The sequence below is a fragment of the Hemiscyllium ocellatum genome, chromosome 39, assembly GCF_020745735.1.
Source record: "Hemiscyllium ocellatum isolate sHemOce1 chromosome 39, sHemOce1.pat.X.cur, whole genome shotgun sequence".
In the NCBI taxonomy this organism is placed as follows: domain Eukaryota; kingdom Metazoa; phylum Chordata; class Chondrichthyes; order Orectolobiformes; family Hemiscylliidae; genus Hemiscyllium; species Hemiscyllium ocellatum.
In genome coordinates, this window is record NC_083439.1 from 14219044 (window position 1) to 14234397 (window position 15354).

At 42.2% G+C, this 15354-nt stretch overlaps 1 protein-coding gene across 1 annotated transcript in view; it reads left to right on the forward strand.

The window, feature by feature from the left end:
* LOC132834137 (NT-3 growth factor receptor-like) overlaps positions 1-15354 on the forward strand; it is a 771032-nt gene that overhangs the window by 396741 nt on the left and 358937 nt on the right. The window contains exons 7-8 of the mRNA XM_060852772.1: positions 5163-5304; positions 5892-6191. Of these exons, the coding sequence (XP_060708755.1) occupies positions 5163-5304; positions 5892-6191 (442 nt within the window). The remainder of the gene's footprint in view (positions 1-5162; positions 5305-5891; positions 6192-15354) is intronic.

A 15354-nucleotide genomic window follows, 5' to 3' on the forward strand; every position in this document is an offset into this window, starting at 1 on the left:
TCCAAGGAGCAGGAGAATCGACGTTTCGGGCATGAGCCCTTCTTTAGGAAGAAGGGCTCATGCCCGAAACGTCGATTCTCCTGTTCCTTGGATGCTGCCTGAAATGCTGCGCTTTTCCAGGCAACATTTTCAGCGCTGATCTCCAGCATCTGCAGTCCTCACTTCCTCCTGTGTTTTGATTAGCCCACTTTGCATGTATAAATTGCTTTCCATTAACATACTTAATACACTTTCCATTACAGATTCTCCATGTATTTTTTCTAGTCTGGATTTTGTCATTTACTGAAAATTTACAAATATTTACAAGCATAATGTTACAAAAACTACTGCTCCCTTCCTGCTCTCCACTGACTACAAACTGAACAGTGTAGTATCTTAATTATTCTGTTCCTCTTGGCTCCCTCCATTTGTAGAGCAAGGTTTCCTTCTTGTGTACTTTCAAGCAGTTTGATTTTCCTCTAGTAAAAAGTGAGGTCTGCAGATGCTGGAGATCACAGTTGAAAATGTGTTGCTGGTTAAAGCACAGCAGGTTAGGCAGCATCCAAGGAATAGGAAATTCGACGTTTCGGGCATAAGCCCTTCATCAGTGATTTTCCTCTAGTGTCCATTTTGTAGCACCACACAGTAGTTACATAGGGCAAATGATTTATTTCCTTAGCCCCAGGTAAAGAAACTTCCTCGCCAGTGCGAGTAGAGCCAGAACATAAGTGAATAGTCCAAAAAGAATTGAGCTCAGAAAATGGGAGTGAGGGCACTGGAGTTTGTGTATTTGTACACAAGTGTTTGCATGCATGCTTAAATCATAGAATCAGAGTCATACAGCACGGAAACAGACACTCCAGTCCAACTCCTCCATACCAACTGTGTTTCCCAGATATCCTAAATAAATCTAGTCCCATTTGCTAGCACTTGGCCCATATTCCCCTAAGCCCTTGCTGTTCATATGCTCATCCAGATGCTTTTTAACCATTGCAATTGTGCCAGCCTGCATCACTTCCCGTGGCAGCTCATTCCAAATACTCACCACTCTTTGCATGAAAACGTTGCTCCTTAGATCCATTCTAAATCTTTCTGCTTTCACCTTAAACCTATGCCCTCTAGTTTTGGATTGTCTCACCCCAAGGAAAACTGCCCTCATGATTTTATAAACCTCACCCCTCAGCCTCCGACACTCCAGGGAAAACAGCCCCAGCCTATTCAGCCTCTCCCTATGGCTGAAACCCTCCAACCCTGGCAACATCCTTGTAAATGTTTTCTCAATCCTTTCAAGTTTCACAATATCCTTCCCAGGGCAGGGAGACCAGAATTGCACGCAGTATTCCAATAATGGCCTAACTAATGTCCTGTACAGCCGCAACATGACCTCCCAATTCATATACTCAATGTACAGATCAACAAAGGTAAGTGTACCAAATCTTCGAGGAGAAAGTGAGGTCTGCAGATGCTGGAGATCAGAGCTGAAAATGTGTTGCTGGAAAAGCACAGCAGGTCAGGCAGCATCCAAGGAGCAGGAGATTCTCCTGCTCCTTGGATGCTGCCTGACCTGCTGCGCTTTTCCAGCAACACATTTTCAGCTAAGTGTACCAAATACCATTTTAACTATCCTACTTACGTGCAACTCCACTTTCAAGGAATTCACAAAGCAAGAGCCTTGCCTAACTCAAAAACAGTAAATTCTAGTTTCTTGAGTCCTCCTCCTTTAATAGCTGTCATACTGATTTTGTCATTCTGACAGACTCATGCTTAAAAAAGAAGCAGCAGGAGTCCAGACAAAGACAAGCTTAAGATTTCACTATTCCCTTGAAGTTGGGTCTGCCAATCAGAATTGCTAAGTGTAATGTCAAAGTTATAACAGCATTTAGACATATGACAATAGTACATTTATTGTTCTTTGAAAGGCAGAAACACTGTAGAAATACAGAATTACATCAGACAAATGAAGATCATTCATGTCCACATTTGTTCTCAACGCAAGTAATGCAAAGCTAATTTTGCTGTCTCTCTGAATAAGGTTCTGAGGGTGTTAATATTCATGTCACAGTAGTTCCACCCATCCTACGATGTCTTCTAGTCTGTGGGTGAAAACAAGGTATTCTACTCTAGCTTTTGGAGGGAGTGGATGTATCCAAACCAGCTTCCTAGGTTTTGAATAATTATGATTGACCAAATATAATTGTACCTGTTACTATCAGGCAATAAAACTTGTTACCCAAGAACAGTACCTCCTCCACAACTATTCAACTGTGGTGTGTTCTCTATCACTAATCACTTGATAGACCAATGGAACAGAGGAGGATTGGAGACAGTGAGTGACGTATAATCTCGCAGTGGTAAAGGGGGAAAATATCGTAAGGTCCTGGCAGTGGTCATCTGGAAAGTTATCACACTCTCTGCACTTTCCTGTATCTTCCTCTGAATTATCAAATATTTAAACTTTCCCCAAAATGTTAGTCCAGAATTTCTTCTAAAGATGCATCAACCACTTTGTGGGTAAAGATTTCACAACCCAGTAACTCTCTGCACAAAGACATTGCTGCCTCGTGCTCTCAGCAACAAGTTCAACGTGAATGTGTCACAAGTGCCACCTCTCAGTAGCTAAGTGCATAACCTCCCTGACTGAGAGGTTATGAGTCATGGAGAAGTCATGTGTCCAAACCAACACTGCATACTAAGAGTTAGCTGCTCACAACTATTTAAAATACACCAAAATAATTTGATCAGAAAGACTGGTCATTTTTGAGCTAAAGGACTGCTATGTTTTGTATTGTTTATTCCCCAGTTTTTTTTTCCTACTGTGCTGTCACATGGAGAATGACTTGTCTATGATACTGAGAGAGCTGGAGTTGCACGTGTCTGTTGTCAGTTGGCTCTTATCAAAGAGGCCAGATGATGGCTTAGCTGTGACTGCATTAATGACAGCGATGAGTAATGGCATTAACACCAGAAGTGTATACAGTGATGAAGATCCCAGAGTCATGTGCTTTAGAACTGGAAAGGAAGCTCTCACTTAGTGTGAAGATAATGAGTGCATGGATCAAGCTGTAAATAAAGAGTTCTTTTAGTTTCAATGGAGCCAAGCAGCATTACTTCAGGTCAAGCACTGTTTAGTCTCCCAAAGTACACAATAGGGCTTTTCGATCGGTTGAGTTACAGTTTAGGATTCATAATAATCGGAACAGGAGTAGGCTTTTCAGTCAGTCATCCCTTTTCATCTTTCAGGAAGGTCATGGTTGATCTATTGTGGTCTCAACTCCACTTTTATGTCTGTCTCCTGGAACCCTTGCATTCATTGCAAATCAAAAATGTTTCTGACCCGGACTTCCTGCAGCAGAGAATTCCACAAACTAGAGACCTATGAGAGAAAAATTTGCCTTAATTTGTGTCTGAAATGTTGGACCCTTCTTTTTAAACAGTGTTGACTAGTATGCATCTCCTTCACTAGAGAAAACATGCCTCCCAACTCCCCACCTCCCCCAATACCTTCTCATTCCCCTCCCCACCCCCTACTCCCCGCCCCCACCAACCAGTTCCATGATCAACCCCACTCAGAATCTTGCCTTCATTAAAGAGATTACCTCTCATTTGTTCTAAGCTCCATTGTGCGTGGTTTCAACCTGCCCCACTTTCTTTGTAAGGTAAGCAGTTCATCCCAGGAATGAGTGAAGTGCACCTTTGATAAACTGCTTCTAAAGTACTTTTTCAAATAAGGAGACCAAAACTGTACACTGTACTCCGGCTACGGTTTCACTACACTTCTGTGCAGCTGTGGTAAAACATCTCTTTTATTTTCCCATTCTCTTAGACACAAGTCTGACATTCCATTTGCCATGTCATTGTCAGACCCTCCCTGACATTTGATTTTATCGTAAAAGCAATGCCCTGGTTTCATCTATAATGGAGTGTAACTCCATTTCCTGAGCTCCTGCAGTCTCTCGGTGCAATGGTCTAATCAATCTGACTGCACTGCCCTCATACCCATACGTAACCATCTCAAAAGACTGCTTCCCTTTTCTGAAGAGCATGTGATAGGCACACACAGACTGAGTATCTCTCTGTCACTTGCAAAGTCAGGGAAGTGGATTTGTAGGGTTTTGGTGGATTCCACGTTATTACATTTTCTGAATAAACCGGATGCATAGACAAATGCTCAAACTAATAATCGAAATTTGTCTGACATGTTGGAGAGTCTGGAATCGCATCAAATCTTCAGAAAGTTTTATCCTTGAGACAGAGGAAACAGCATCCTGGTGCTCAGAAATGATTTTCAAACAGTGATATGACCCTGGAAGTATCAACTCAGTTCTTTGGCTCCTGTGTCAAGGTTCCTAAGTACAATGTCCACGTCACAGTATTATATAGCACTCAATTGACACAATTGTACTTGTATCCACTTGGACAACAGGGGCCATGTGCTTGTCAAAAATATAGCCAAACTATTGGGTTGCTCAGAGATTCTACATTGACCAATTAGCTCTGATATAATATACATATTTTATATAAATATATATACATATATACACACACACGTATATATATAAAACTGTGCAGCAGTCTGACTGACTGAAACTATGTCTTAAATATTGCAGCGTTCTGATTTTCATGATCCAAGATCAGATTTGATTAAATTTCCAGAATTAGGAATGTACATATCCTTTACACAGAGTGAGTGGGCAATTCAGAGTTTACTAAGCGTAGGAGACAGAAACCAAGTGGGAACGTGATGAGACTGGCACTTATTGGATTCCAGACAAATGGCACCAGTGAGGGGCTGACTCTCTAGGCAGGCAGACCTAGTTGAAGAGTAATGCATAGTCAAGGAGACCAGTGACCAGTGTGGTTGCAACATGCATCATCCAGTTCATCCTCAAGTGTTTGGTAAAACACCTTGGGCTCAGGTCAAGAGGCTGATTTTTCTAAACTGCGTCTGAATGTTAGATGCAGAAAAAAAAGACAAATGACTTCTCTGATACAGACATCAGTTGAATTTTTAATTTGTATCAGAGGCATGCCCCTTGGGGAACGTGAGAACTAACCTAAAGCATGTATTCCTGCAATTCTTGGCCCTCATTAATTATTGCCGCCAGCTGCCTGGATTTTCTATATTTCCTGTGGCTCTCAGGGCGGGAATTCTTCATTTTCTTTATTCTTTGTCTCCCTGCCAGACCAACAATAATCTGACGATGGTCTCCGCTGTAAACCTGACCCTATTTAACGTTGATCAGAAGGACAATGGAAAACTGCTGACCTGCATCGCAGAAAATGTGGTGGGGATGACGAATGCATCAGTGGTGTTACATGTTTACTGTAAGTATGGATTAAATGGCAGCTTACTGCTGTAAGCAGACAAGGGGGAGTTCCAACATTCAGTTATTTATGGTTAAGGTGGACCAAATGGCCGTCTCCTGTTCGGTATGATTAAAAGCTATCCTTTAGCAAGTATTGGGTCTCAGCTTGCTCTTACAGACAAATGACCAGACAGCGCAGTTATGATTAGGGGACTGTGCATATTCAGGAATATGTACATTGCATCAGTCCCTAGCTAAAGTGTCTCTTATGGTGGTAAAATTTTGTTTTCATGTTTGTTTTATTATCCTAGTCTGATCACTGATCCTTATACATCGCTTGATTTCCTAAGTCTGTGTTTGGAACTCAAGAGTCCATTGACAGGCTGTCTGCAAAAGCTGCTGGTGAAAAGACCTGGAGCTCCCTGTAAAGAGTCCCTGTATATTGAAAATTCTGAGTCATTTAAAATGATAAAATACAACTGTTTGGTTCAGGACTATAGTCAAAAATGTGTTGCACTGAAATAAATAAGATATACAGTTGAATTCAAATTTAACATGTCAAACTGTAATGAGCTCAAATGCTATTTTCTCTTTTCAAATTTGCAGTTCCTCCTCATATCAGTGAGCTATCAGAGCCTGAACAGCGACACATGCACTGCATTGAGTTCACCGTCTTTGGCAACCCTCTGCCCACCATTCATTGGTTGCACCGGGGCCACCGGTTGAATGAGACCGAATATATCAAAACCAAGGTCTACGATGAGTCCACGGACTGGCTCCATGGGTGCTTGCTCTTTGACAAACCGACCCACTACAACAATGGGAACTATACACTTGTGGCTGAAAATGACTTAGGAGTGGAGACAGAGACGGTCTATGCTCATTTCCTGGGAATCCCATTTCCTGGTACGTATCCCAACTGTTTTTATTATGCATCCTGGAACATTGGCAAAAGTTTAACTCCATATGGGCTTGAAGTCTGACCAAGGTATTATTTCTCAACCCCAGAGTCAAGACTGGTGTGTGGTCACAATGGGATGAGTGAAGGAAACTAGGGACCTTTCTTTAATGGCTGTTTTCAAAACAGAAACATGCTCTATGTTTATTTTCCTTTTAGTAGGGTTCATTTTTAAGGATTCTATGGACTGTTTGCATACTCTGCCTACTACTTCGTCTGGTCTGAGTTTGTAAGCTGCACAAACTCAAATGAGTTGATCAGCTGCTTCATAACCTATTATGTGTTTTACCATTTTAGATGGTAGATACTAATCCACAGAATTAATCAGTTTCTGATGAGTGGTTGATCATTACACCATTGTCAATAATATGAAAGAAATAGTTCAGGCCAAACAAGGTCACAAAGGTGATTCCTCTGCCATCTAGCCAGAGTCAGCTGAAAAGACTACAGAATTTCGCAAGTATCATTTTGATGGGTTAAACATAAATCTCTGAATTTGCAAATTCAGTACTCTAGTGCTGATTCCATAATAATTTAAGCGTGAAAATCCTTTCTTTTCTAGTGGAAGAATAATTAAGATCAATTTTCTGTACATCAAGAACAATTATTTAATTGAATGCTCCAACCTTCATGAGATTATTGAAATAATATGGGGTTATTAAGGGAATTTCTTAGTATTTGCTGGATTCAGGGTTGTGCTGATTGCCTTGGATATCACTGCTCACTGCTACTGAACTAAATTCCTGCAAACTGACAAGCTGGAGTGTAACAAAGCAAAGCTTTCTGATCACGTCTTAGGCTGTGTACCATCGAATTCTACAATCTCTCTCGACCGAAATATTTATACTGTTTTTTTTACTTTTCCTGCCAAAATGAACAAGTTCACACTTAGTCATATGATACATCATCTACCCAGTGTTTTTGTGCACTTATTTGACCTGGTCCATATCTATGTGGATGTACCTACTAGAGAAGGTGCAAAGCTTGACCTACTCTTGGGAAATAAGGCAGGGCAGGTGACTGAGGTGTCAGTGGGGGAGCACTTTGAGGCCAGCGACCATAATTCTATTCATTTTAAAACAGTGATGGAAAAGGATAGACCAGATCTAAAAGTTGAAGTTCTAAATTGGAGAAAGGCCAATTTTGACGGTATTAGGCAAGAACTTTCGAAAGCTGATTGGAGGCAGATGTTCGCAGGTAAAGGGACGGCTGGAAAATGGAAAGCCTTCAGAAATGAGATAACAAGAATCCAGAGAAAGTATATTCCTGTCAGGGTGAAAGGGAATGCTGAATGACTGAAGAAATTGAGGGTTTGGTTAAGAAAAAGAAGGAAGCATATGTCAGGTATAGACAGGATAGATCGAGTGAATCCTTAGAGTATAAAGAAAGTAGGAGTATACTTAAGAGGGAAATCAGGAGGGCAAAACATGAGATAGCTTTGGCAAATAGAATTAAGGAGAATCCAAAGGGTTTTTACAAATATATTAAGGACAAAAGGGTAATTAGGGAGAGAATAGGGCCCCTCAAAGATCAGCAAGGTGGCCTTTGTGTGGAGCCACAGAAAATGGGGGAGATACTAAATAAATATTTTGCATCAGTATTTACTGTGGAAAAGAACACGGAAGATATAGACTGTCGGGAAATAGATGGTGACATCTTGCAAAATGTCCAGATTACAGAGGAGGAAGTGCTGGATATCTTGAAATGGTTAAAAGTGGATAAATCCTCAGGGCCTGATCAGGTGTACCCGAGAAATCTGTGGGAAGCTAGAGAAGTGATTGCTGGGCCTCTTGCTGAGATATTTGTATCATCGGTAGTCACAGGTGAGATGCCAGAAGACTGGAGGTTGGCAAACGTGGTGCCACTGTTTAAGAAGAGCGGTGAAGACAAGCCAGGGAACTATAGACTGGTGAGCCTGACCTCAGTGGTGGGCACAGTGTTGGAGGGAATCCTGAGGGACAGGATGTACATGTATTTGGAAAGGCAAGGACTGATTCGGGATAGTCAACATGTCTTTGTGCGTGGGAAATCATATCTCTCAAACTTGATTGAGTTTTTTAAAGAAGTAACAAAGATTGATGAGGGCAGAGCAGTAGATGTGATCTATATGGACTTCAGTAAGGCGTTTGACAAGGTTCCCCATGGAAGACTGATCAGCAAGGTTAGATCTCATGGAATACAGGGAGAACTAGGCATTTGGATAGAGAACTGGCTCAAAGGTAGAAGACAGAGGGTGGTGGTGGTGGAGGGTTGTTTTTCAGACTGGAGGCCTGTGACCAGTGGAGTGCCACAAGGATCGGTACTGGGCCCTCTACTTTTTGTCATTTATGATTTGGATGTGAGCATAAGAGGTACAGTTAGTAAGTTTGCAGATGACACCAAAATTGGAGGTGTAGTGGACAGCGAAAAGGATTCCCTCAGATTACAACAAGATCTGGACCAGATGGGCCAATGGGCTGAGAAGTGGCAGAGTTATTAGATTAGATTAGATTACTTACAGTGTGGAAACAGGCCCTTCGGCCCAACAAGTCCACACCGACCCGCCGAAGCGCAACCCACCCATACCCCTACACTTACCCCTTACCTAACACTACGGGCAATTTAGCATGGCCAATTCACCTGACCCGCACATCTTTGGACTGTGGGAGGAAACCGGAGCACCCGGAGGAAACCCACGCAGACACGGGGAGAACGTGCAAACTCCACACAGTCAGTCGCCTAAGTCGGGAATTGAACCCGGGTCTCTGGTGCTGTGAGGCAGCAGTGCTAACCACTGTGCCACCGTGCCGCCCCAGATGGAGTTTAATTCAGATAAATGCGAAGTGCTGCTTTTTGGGAATGCAAATCTTAGCAGGACTTATACACGTAATGGTAAAGTCCTAGGGAGTGTTGCTGAACAAAGAGACCTTGGAGTGCAGGTTCATAGCTCCTTGAAAGTGGAGTCGCAGGTAGGTAGATAGAATAGTGAAGAAGGCGTTTGGTATGTTTCCTTTATTGGTCAGAGTATTGAGTACAGGAGTTGGGAGGTCATGTTGTGGCTGTACAGGACATTGGTTAGGCCACTGTTGGAATATTGTGTGCAATTCTGGTCTCCTTCCTATCGGAAAGATGTTGTGAAACCTGAAAGGGTTCAGAAGAGATTTACAAGGATGTTACCAGGATTGGAGGACCTGAGCTACAGGGAGAGGCTGAATAGGCTGGGGCTGTTTTCCCTGAGCGTCGGAGGCTGAGGGGTGACCTTATAGATGTTTACAAAATCATGAGGGACATGGGTAGGATAAATAGGCAAAGTCTTTTCCCTGGGGTCGGGGAGTCCAGAACTAGAAGGCATAGGTTTAGGGTGAGAGGGGAAAGATATAAAAGAGACCTAAGAGGCAACTTTTTCACACAGAGGGTGTTACGTGTACGGAATAAGCTGCCAGAGGATGTGGTGGAGGCTGGTACAATTGCAACATTTAAGAGGCATTTGGATAGGTATATGAATAAGAAGGGTTTGGAGGGATATGGGCTGGGTGCTGGCAGGTGGGACTAGTTTGGATTGGGATATCTGGTCGGCATGGACAGGTTGGACCGAAGGGTCTGTTTCCATGCTGTACATCTCTATGACTCTATATCTCTATGTGGAATATCAAACTCCTCCGGACAAATTACTTGCATTACAATGCACATTTTAAGTTAGTATGGACTTTGTTGGAGAATCAAGTTCACTTTTCTCATATCACTCACCAACCAAAACCACCCAAAACACATTTTTCTCATGACTTTATGAAGATCTTTAAAATTCTTTTTCATTTGAGTAGTGCAATTTCTTAAACATAAACTATGCATGTTCTCTGTACTGTGTTTTTTCACCAAATCTTGCTTGGAGGTAGTTGGGGTATTGCAGTACCCATATTGCGCAATTGTACAATGCATACATAGAGTATACAGATGCCCTAGATGTCGATGGGTTTCTAGCCATTTGTTTCGTGGACAGATTCACAGTGTGCAGGGCAGAGGAAGGCTTCGAGAGTTTGGCTTGCGTTAAACAAAGCATAAACAGCTGGACTTACTTGAAAGCAAATTCAGAAATTGGGGAGTACTGAGTGCTTGTGTAGTTACTTCATGATGAGGTTTGTCTGATTTTGATCTTGTTAGATGCCTGCAGTAATGAACTTTCTGAGTTCCTTTAGTGTTGTATTCCCATATTACCAATCTTTTGTACGTAATAACATGTGTCATCTCGACCTGTCTGTGTTCCTGGGAGAGGGTTGTTTGAGCTAGCTCGTTGCTTCCAGTCCTCCTTTGTCTTAGGCTGAACTAAAGATTAATGGTAAAGGATATGCCACTGTACCTGTAGAAGAGGTACTGTTAATAGGTAACAAGGTTTATTTCCTCCTAGCATTAAGGACAACTAGATTTGGTCAGGCGTAATTGCTCAGATCTTAGGGAGGTGGAGTAGATACATCTGCTGACTCCAAGAGCTAGAGTAAAACTCTTGATCTCCACTCAGAGATTGCATGTATGATCAGTGGAGTGGGGCATGAATATTAATACCTTTGGAACCATTGCCTTATACAGCACATTTTGCCTTTCTTTCAGACAGATACAGTGTAATTGCAAAGAGGAAACATGCAGTGGGCTTTGTTTCCTGGATGCGAAACTTTCATCAATGCTTCTCAAGTTTGAATACAAGCTGCAGAAATATTTCCTAAGACAGTCTCAGTGGGTCTGCCTCTAACTAGTTCAAGACAGCTTGCTTCACATTGTTACTGAATCATTAACCTACCCTTCACCTCAACAGTAAGGCATCATTACTTCCTCTCAGAGTGGTGATATTGAAAATTCATTTGCATCTGCAGCACCTCATTAAACTGTCTGGCTCTGAGTCATGTGTCATGGCTGGGAGACAGCACCTTGCATCCACAATTGCCCATTAGAGTAGAGCTACTCTCCGAGAGCAGATTCGAGAGCGTTGAGAGTGTAGGTGGACAGTGCCCCCGCACTCAGTATGCAGAAACCGACCCTTTTCATTACTAGAGTGAGTCGGAAACCCAGATCGCCAACCCAGAGCACATGTGAAGAGGATGTGACACTGCTTTGGGGTTACACTCTGTGCAGTACCGAAACAACGCAGGGTGATCATCTCCTCCTGGAATATCACCTCTGGAGTCAGGCTGTCACCTGCCCTAAGGTGATGCTGTCATGTTTGTAATCTCCTTCAGGCAAAACCTGTAACTGCAGCCTGCTGTCTACAAAGATCTCAGGAGCCTGAAGAAGGAAATAGGCCAGCAGCCATCTTAGGAAATGCCTCACATGAGGCTGATCTTTTCTTCAGTACATCAGATTACAAGATATACTTCACCCAGTTGAGAGTTTTAAATGAGACATCCTCCTTTAAATGAACTTTGTAGTTACTAGGATACCAACCTCTGTGGACTTTCATTTCCTACTCATCAGTTTTGTTTTTACTTATGAACATGAGAAATAAGAACCATTTGGCTCCTTGAGCCTGATTTGCCATTCACTACAATTGAGGGTGATCAGTCTCAACTGTACTTTCCCCATTACCCTCGATTCCCGAGAGTCCATGAATCTGTCTCTCTCAGCCGTAACTGTGTTCGATGATGTAGCATCGGCAACCATTTCGGGCAGAGAATCATAGAATCCCTACAGTGCGGAAACAGACCCTTCAGCCCATCAAGTCCACACAGAGCCTGTGAAGAGCATTCCACTCAGACCTTCCCACTCTCAGTAACCCTGCATTTCCCATGGCTAACCCATCCAGCCTGTACATCACTGGACACTATGGGCAATTTAGCATGGCCGATCCACCTAACCTGCATTTCTTTGAACAGTGGGAGGGAACCAGAGCACCTGGAGGAAACTCACAAAGACACAGGGAGAATGTGTAAACTCCTCACAGACAGTTGCTCGAGGGTGGAATTAAACTCAGGTCCCTGGTGCTATGAGACTATAGTGCTAACCACTGAGCCACCGTGCTGCCCAAGACGTTCTGAAGAGGGGTCCTGGACCCGAAACATTAACTCTGCTTTCTTTCCACAAATGCTGCCAGATCAGCTGAGTTTCACCAGCAATATCTGTTGTTTCCAAAATCGATCTCTTTACGTAAGATAGCGAGCCCATGTTTTAGATTCTCTAACCAGTGGAAACATTTCCAAGTTTATATCCTGTCAAGCCCTTTCAATGTGTTTTCAGATATAAGCTTTAGCACAGAATATGTTTCTATAGATTATCACAAGACCATAAGGTTTGGCGTTTGTTTATGTTGGGATTCCTCCAGTATTCTTTGCTTTCTTCCTCCTCTGAAGGGACAGGCTAACTTATTTGGTTGATACCACCATATATATATACACATATATATATTTATGTATAGCATAATCATGTTGCTTCTTATAGGCACATTTACTTCTATGTTTCCCAATCTACTACTATCTGTATATCTTGGAATATACCTCCTACAGGGAGCACAGGATTGACTAACTTTCATATATGCGCCATTTGCACTTTATATGTACAGTATATTATGTCTGATTTTATACTTGATACATTTGTATTCTGGAGTATATTTACTTTATGTGTTATGCTTGTTTTGTGCATGTACAGTATTTGCACTACAAGTACATCAGATTTGATTTAGATATCTGCTGCATCTGCAATTTCCAAGCTTGTCCTCATTTCAGGCACCTTTCAAGTAGCTGTTAACACCAGAGAGAGTTGAAAGCTTTTCTTAAAAGAACTGAAACATTAGTCACTAATTATCACTAATGTTACAAATTGCTGTTTGATTTCTTTATTCTCTGCCCAGTAATTTTCAAATGATAATTTAGAAACGAAACTGAGTGCTGCAGACAAATCCTCATTAAACTTAGATTCAGGTAGGACTGACTTATTTACAAGTTAATGGTGTCAATTCCGTGACTTACCTGATTAAATAATTTAGCAGAAGGCAGTTTGAGGGCAGTGTTGTATGGGCATGCCAGCACACTACGCTGTATGCATTACTGCTCATGATTACTGCCACTGTCCTGTCTAAGAGTAGGAGACTCCAGAGTTTGCTTGGTCCAATGTAGATCCTGGTCTAACCAGAAGAGTCTTTTTTTAATGGTTAACAAGATATAGTTCATTTCATGTCAGCAACTTTACAGGTTACATTGGTCCCATAAAGAACCTTAGAATCCTTACAGTGCAGAATGAGGCCATTTCACCCATCAGGTATGTACCTATCCTATAAAGAGCATCCCAGCCTGGTCCTGCAACTCCACATTTGCCATGGCTAACTCCCACGTCCCTGGACACTATGGGCAGTTTAGGATGGTCAGTCCACCTAACCTGCACATCTTTGGACTGTGGGAGGAAACTGGAGCATCCGTTGGAAAAACACACACACACACAGGGGAGAATGTGCAAACTCTATACAGACAGTCACCCAAGGCTGGAGTCGAACTCATATTTCTGGATCTGACCATTGAGCTGCCGTAGTGCCCGGATTAGAGCTGAAAGAGACTATTACTGAGACTTTGTGGAGGACCAGATATTACATCTCACTTCTTCAACATTGTAAGCCTCTATGCCCACCAGTCCATATGATATCCCCATAGCAGGTTGTACAAATGGCAATTCGTAATATTTACCCTTTTAGACCCATATGTAACAGGCAGTTGTTCGAAGAGATTTTGAAATTTCCACTATTGTGATCTTCCATGGGTTGAAAAGGATCACCACATTTCCTCTTTTTGATCTAGTTCTGAAGAAGAAGACTCATATTTGTCTCAAAACATTTACATTGTTTCTTTCTGCACAGATGCTGCCAGAACTACTGAGTATTTCCAGCACATGCAGCTTTTAGTCCAGCTTAAACTTGGGCCTTCCATGAAACTGGAAACATAAATAGGATTTCATTTTACAAAATGGAAGCTAATGTCTCTCTTGTGAAGTGGCAGAATTGATCGAGTGAAATTCCAATTAATTTTCATGAGAAACAAAACTAAAATCAGGTCTCAAACCTCAATTCACCTCTTGCGCTGCCTGAACTCTCTAATTCTGAACACACTGCTATCTCACTCCCAATCTTTCTCTAACCTGTCCTATCTTCTAACCTCTGTCTCTTTTCTAAAATCTGCTTGCATTCAATGCTATCCCTCCAATCCTTCTCTGATCCCGTTTCGACCTCACCCTGAGCAGTCCTCTTAACACAGCATGTCCCCTCCCTTCCATCTCACTCACTCCCTTCCCTCATTCATTTGCTGTTTTGAAGGCTTTTTTGATTCCCTTCCACACCCTTTTCCATTCACCGTCTTCAGCTTCATCAGTCGGATTGTTGGTTTGTGACGCAGAGTAACACCAACAGCTCAGGTTCAATTCCTGTACTGACTGAGATTGTCATAAGGGTCCCCTTCTCAAACTTGCTCTTCGCCTAAGGTGAGGCGTTAAATCCTCAAGTTAAATCCACCACCATTTTCGTTCTCTAATGAGAGAACAACCCTATTGTTCTCTGGGACTATAACAAGTTTTTCTTTTAACTTTCCTAGACACCCTCCCCTCCTATTTTTCCATCTCTCCATTCAAAGCCTCCCTCTATACATTTTAACTTCCCTCCTTATTTTTCCTCCCAATTCCTCTGCATCAATCCCTTTATCTTCCCTCAGCTTCTTCCACCAATATTCAGCTGCCATTTCTGCCTTCCTTCCCCATTTGAATCGAAGCCTAGAAGTGAAAAATAGCTAAAGACAAACATATGTTGCAGGGAAATAAGAGAAGAGAAGGCTACTTTGTTTTTCATTCACAGTGATAGCTTTCAATTGTATTTTGTCGTGATGCAGCATCATCTAAGCTGACCAAAGTTAATTAGGGTGTAAATTCAGATGAGCCAGATACAGGATTCTGTAGCCAGCCTTCAATCATGTTTTTTCAACCTGACAATATTTTAGCTCCCCACATGCCGAGGTCTGTAGCAGTAGTGACTGGATCACCTTGTTTTAAACTATTGTGATAGGTCTCTGCAGTGGATTACAGGGCAGCATTGAAAGTGGACTCGGACCCATTTATCATTTGACCTCCTGATTGGAAAAGGAAACTTGGGAATTTCTAGACTGAAGAAAAATGCCAAGG